Here is a 5,826-nt window from a genome sequence, read left to right on the forward strand (position 1 = left end):
TAAGTCACATTATACTTCATCGCTGGACACCAAAATTCCTCTTAAGATCTTGATACATCTTTGTCGCGCACAGATGAATGGAATAGTGTGTCCTGTGTGCCTTATCCATAATTAAGACTCTAAGTCCCCCGTATCGAGGTACCCACAAACGACCGTTTCTGTACTTCACTCGGTCACCCGCGTTTTCCAAAACTTCACCTGACCCCAGATATGCTCTAACATAATCCATGTAATTCAATTTATAGTCTAGTTCAATGTCATCGAGAGGTACATGTGCCTCCCCGTCCGCCAAACACTTTCTGATATATGAGACGTGAAAAGTAGGATGAATCCCATTAAGCTCTTCAGGTAATTCCAACATATAGGCGACCTCCCCAACTCTTTTCACAATTCTGAACGTACCGATGAATCTGGGGCTTAGCTTCCCTCTCTTACGAAACCGAATGATACCCTTCCATGGAGATATTTCAACATAACTCGGTCACCCTCCTCGAACTCTATAGGCTTCCGCCTTTTATCCGCATAGGACTTTTGTCTGTCATGCGCCGCTTTCATAAAAGCTTTGAGTTTTTCGAGCTTTTCCATGGTAGCCACCACGACATCCAAGTTGCCCAGCTGTTTGTATCCAATCGAGCCCCAACAAACAGGAGTCCCACACCTCCGCCTGTATAACATCTCAAATGGCGACATCCCAGTAGTGGCATGGTAGTTGTTATTGATATGATAACTCAACTAAAGGAACATGCATATCCCATCTACCACCAAAGTCAATCACGCATGCCCTCAACATATCCTCCAGGGTCTGAATGGTCCTTTCGGACTAACCATCTATCTGCGGGTGATAAGCAGTGCTGATATGAAGTTTGGTCCCCATATCCTCGTCAAATTTCACCCAGAACATAGAAGTAAAACACGTATCTCTATGCGACACAATGGACACTAGAACCCGTGCCGAGCCACTATCTCGCGAAAAACAAATTGGCTAACTTCTCTTAATTACAAGCCTCCCTCGTAGGTATGGAATGTGCACTCTTAGTCAGTCTGACCGCCACCACCCAAATAGTGTCATGCCCTCTCTAAGGCATACGTGGTAATTTAGTTAAAAAATCCATCGTAAGGTGCTCCCACTTCCATTCTGGAATATATAAAGGTTGGAGTTTCCCATATGGCCTCCAGTGCTCAGCCTTAACCTGCAAACACGTCAAACACTAACTTACATACTAAGTCACATTATACTTCATCGCTGGACACCAAAATTCCTCTTAAGATCTTGATACATCTTTGTCGCGCACAGATGAATGGAATAGTGTGTCCTGTGTGCCTTATCCATAATTAAGACTCTAAGTCCCCCGTATCGAGGTACCCACAAACGACCGTTTCTGTACTTCACTCGGTCACCCGCGTTTTCCAAAACTTCACCTGACCCCAGATATGCTCTAACATAATCCATGTAATTCAATTTATAGTCTAGTTCAATGTCATCGAGAGGTACATGTGCCTCCCCATCCGCCAAACACTTTCTGATATATGAGACGTGAAAAGTAGGATGAATCCCATTAAGCTCTTCAGGTAATTCCAACATATAGGCGACCTCCCCAACTCTTTTCACAATTCTGAACGTACCGATGAATCTGGGGCTTAGCTTCCCTCTCTTACGAAACCGAATGATACCCTTCCATGGAGATATTTCAACATAACTCGGTCACCCTCCTCGAACTCTATAGGCTTCCGCCTTTTATCCGCATAGGACTTTTGTCTGTCATGCGCCGCTTTCATAAAAGCTTTGAGTTTTTCGAGCTTTTCCATGGTAGCCACCACGACATCCAAGTTGCCCAGCTGTTTGTATCCAATCGAGCCCCAACAAACAGGAGTCCCACACCTCCGCCTGTATAACATCTCAAATGGCGACATCCCAGTAGTGGCATGGTAGTTGTTATTATATGATAACTCAACTAAAGGAACATGCATATCCCATCTACCACCAAAGTCAATCACGCATGCCCTCAACATATCCTCCAGGGTCTGAATGGTCCTTTCGGACTAACCATCTATCTGCGGGTGATAAGCAGTGCTGATATGAAGTTTGGTCCCCATATCCTCGTCAAATTTCACCCAGAACATAGAAGTAAAACACGTATCTCTATGCGACACAATGGACACTAGAACCCGTGCCGAGCCACTATCTCGCGAAAAACAAATTGGCTAACTTCTCTTAATTACAAGCCTCCCTCGTAGGTATGGAATGTGCACTCTTAGTCAGTCTGACCGCCACCACCCAAATAGTGTCATGCCCTCTCTAAGGCATACATGGTAATTTAGTTAAAAAATCCATCGTAAGGTGCTCCCACTTCCATTCTGGAATATATAAAGGTTGGAGTTTCCCATATGGCCTCTAGTGCTCAGCCTTAACCTGCAAACACGTCAAACACTAACTTACATACTAAGTCACATTATACTTCATCGCTGGACACCAAAATTCCTCTTAAGATCTTGATACATCTTTGTCGCGCACAGATGAATGGAATAGTGTGTCCTGTGTGCCTTATCCATAATTAAGACTCTAAGTCCCCCGTATCGAGGTACCCACAAACGACCGTTTCTGTACTTCACTCGGTCACCCGCGTTTTCCAAAACTTCACCTGACCCCAGATATGCTCTAACATAATCCATGTAATTCAATTTATAGTCTAGTTCAATGTCATCGAGAGGTACATGTGCCTCCCCGTCCGCCAAACACTTTCTGATATATGAGACGTGAAAAGTAGGATGAATCCCATTAAGCTCTTCAGGTAATTCCAACATATAGGCGACCTCCCCAACTCTTTTCACAATTCTGAACGTACCGATGAATCTGGGGCTTAGCTTCCCTCTCTTACGAAACCGAATGATACCCTTCCATGGAGATATTTCAACATAACTCGGTCACCCTCCTCGAACTCTATAGGCTTCCGCCTTTTATCCGCATAGGACTTTTGTCTGTCATGCGCCGCTTTCATAAAAGCTTTGAGTTTTTCGAGCTTTTCCATGGTAGCCACCACGACATCCAAGTTGCCCAGCTGTTTGTATCCAATCGAGCCCCAACAAACAGGAGTCCCACACCTCCGCCTGTATAACATCTCAAATGGCGACATCCCAGTAGTGGCATGGTAGTTGTTATTATATGATAACTCAACTAAAGGAACATGCATATCCCATCTACCACCAAAGTCAATCACGCATGCCCTCAACATATCCTCCAGGGTCTGAATGGTCCTTTCGGACTAACCATCTATCTGCGGGTGATAAGCAGTGCTGATATGAAGTTTGGTCCCCATATCCTCGTCAAATTTCACCCAGAACATAGAAGTAAAACACGTATCTCTATGCGACACAATGGACACTAGAACCCGTGCCGAGCCACTATCTCGCGAAAAACAAATTGGCTAACTTCTCTTAATTACAAGCCTCCCTCGTAGGTATGGAATGTGCACTCTTAGTCAGTCTGACCGCCACCACCCAAATAGTGTCATGCCCTCTCTAAGGCATACGTGGTAATTTAGTTAAAAAATCCATCGTAAGGTGCTCCCACTTCCATTCTGGAATATATAAAGATTGGAGTTTCCCATATGGCCTCTAGTGCTCAGCCTTAACCTGCAAACACGTCAAACACTAACTTACATACTAAGTCACATTATACTTCATCGCTGGACACCAAAATTCCTCTTAAGATCTTGATACATCTTTGTCGCGCACAGATGAATGGAATAGTGTGTCCTGTGTGCCTTATCCATAATTAAGACTCTAAGTCCCCCGTATCGAGGTACCCACAAACGACCGTTTCTGTACTTCACTCGGTCACCCGCGTTTTCCAAAACTTCACCTGACCCCAGATATGCTCTAACATAATCCATTCCACTTGCGAAGCCTTGTTTTGAAAACTCGAGACCTGCTTCAACATATCGGGTTTGAGAATGAGCTGATAGGACTTAACATGAATGGGTTTCAGCCTCTCCTTCCTACTTAACAAGTATGCCACAACGTTTACCTTACCCGGGTGATACATATTCTCCAAATCGTAGTCCTTAATCAACTCTAGCCAACGTCGCTGCCTCATATTTAACTCCTTTTTGTTCAAGAAAGTATTTCAAGCTCTTATGATTGGTGTAAATAACGCAGGGAACGCCACACAAGTAATGCCTCCATACTTTTAGATCAAAATCAACGTCGCCAACTCAAGATCGTGGGTGGGATAGTTTTCCTCAGTAGACTTTAACTGATGAGAGGCATGCACGATAACCCGGCCAAGCTGCATAAGAACACATCCCAACCCCTGATACGACGCGTCAGAATAAACAACCAAATCATCAGTACCATCTGGCATAAAAAATACTGGGGCGTGCGTTAATTATCTCTCCTTTAACTCCTGAAAGGCTTTCTTCTGGTCAACACCCCAAACAAAATTAACACCCTTCTTGGTCAACTTAGTCAATGACGACGCAATACTAGAGAAGTTCTAGATAAACCGCCGGTAATACCTAGCTAAACCCAAGAAGCTGAGAATCTCTGTCGGAGATTTGGGACGTTCCCACTTCATCACTGCTTCCACCTTTATGGGATCTACTAAGATACCCTTCAGATTGATGAGATGACCCAAAAGTTGCATCTCACGTAACCAAAAAGCCCACTTAGAGAACTTTGCAAAAAGTTTTTCTTTCCTCAAGACTTCCAAAACTTGTTTAAGATGGCAGGCATGTTCATCCTCACTCCTGGAATACACCAGAATGTCATCAATGAAATCAGTAATGGGCAAGCATCGGCGTGCACACACGGTTCATAAAATCCATGAAAGCGGCCGACACGTTAGTCAAACCGAAAGACATCACAAGAAACTCATAGTGCCCATAACGTGTGCGGAAGGCAGGTTTTGGAATATCCTCTTCTCTAATCTTCAATTGGTGATACCCTGACCTAAGTTCGATTTTTGAGAACCAACTAGCACCTTGGAGCTGATCAAATAAGTCATCGATTCTCGAGAGGGGGTACCTATTCTTCACTGTGAGTTTATTCAATTCCCGGTAATCGATACGCATACGCATACGCATACTACCGTCTTTCTTTTTGACGAAGAGGACTCCCCAAGGTGAGATTCTCGGATGGATGAAACCTTATCGAGTAGGTCTTCCAACTGAGCCATGAGTTCTTTCATTTCAATAGGATCTAGGCGGAGGGATCTCGTGCAACAGGTTTTCCGCCAGTCACCAAGTCGATATGAAATTCAACCTCGCGGCTCGGCGACACATTGAAAAATCATTAGGAAATACATTCGGGTAGTCCCGAACAAAAGGAACGTCCCCTTTACTAATAACATCGGCCTTCACATTCAAAGCATAGATCAGAAATGCCCCACAACCCCATTGCATCCACTTTGCCGCCTTTATCATGGATATAAGGGGTGGCGTTGCACCATTCCTGTCCCCGAAAATAGTGATTTGACTCCCATCCAGAGCCCTGAGACGTACGAGTTTCTGACCACGGAAAATATGAGCAACCACAATGGAGAGCCAGTCCATCCCAAGAACCACATCAAAACAACCTAAAGGCATTAGATATAACCTCACTGGAAACATATATCCGGACAACTCGATATGACAACCCTGAATGGTTCTAGACACGGTAACAGAATTCCCTACAACAACTTCAACTTTGAACACATCATCTATGCGCTCGGGTGATTTATTATCGAGGCACAAAACGCAGTAGAAACGAAACAAGCCGAAGACCCCATATTGCACTCACCCCTATGCCATTTCCCACACCTCTTACATTTATCGTCCTTCACATCCCCTA

At 44.4% G+C, this 5,826-nt stretch overlaps 1 protein-coding gene across 1 annotated transcript; it reads right to left on the reverse strand.

The window, feature by feature from the left end:
• Positions 1 to 417: 417 nt before the first annotated feature.
• Positions 418 to 1,582, reverse strand: LOC143592800 (uncharacterized). Its single transcript, XM_077072622.1, has 2 exons — positions 1,364 to 1,582; positions 418 to 732 (listed from the first exon to the last, which is right to left on the reverse strand). The coding sequence occupies exons 1-2, from the start codon at positions 1,580 to 1,582 to the stop codon at positions 418 to 420; spliced, it is 534 nt and encodes a 177-aa protein (XP_076928737.1).
• Positions 1,583 to 5,826: the final 4,244 nt, after the last annotated feature.

This window comes from Bidens hawaiensis, unplaced genomic scaffold (assembly GCF_021521415.1).
Source record: "Bidens hawaiensis isolate Kalapana, Puna unplaced genomic scaffold, B.hawaiensis_p1.1 tig00041242_1, whole genome shotgun sequence".
In the NCBI taxonomy this organism is placed as follows: Eukaryota; Viridiplantae; Streptophyta; class Magnoliopsida; order Asterales; family Asteraceae; genus Bidens; species Bidens hawaiensis.

Coding starts and splice junctions, on each gene's coding strand:
- LOC143592800 (XM_077072622.1), bottom strand. CDS start 1,582: ATGTTGGAATTACCTGAAGAGCTTAATGGGATTCATCCTACTTTTCAC. Junction 733..1,363: donor ACAGAAACGGTCGTTTGTGG/GTACCTCGATAC, acceptor ATGTTCCTTTAG/TTGAGTTATCATATCAATAA.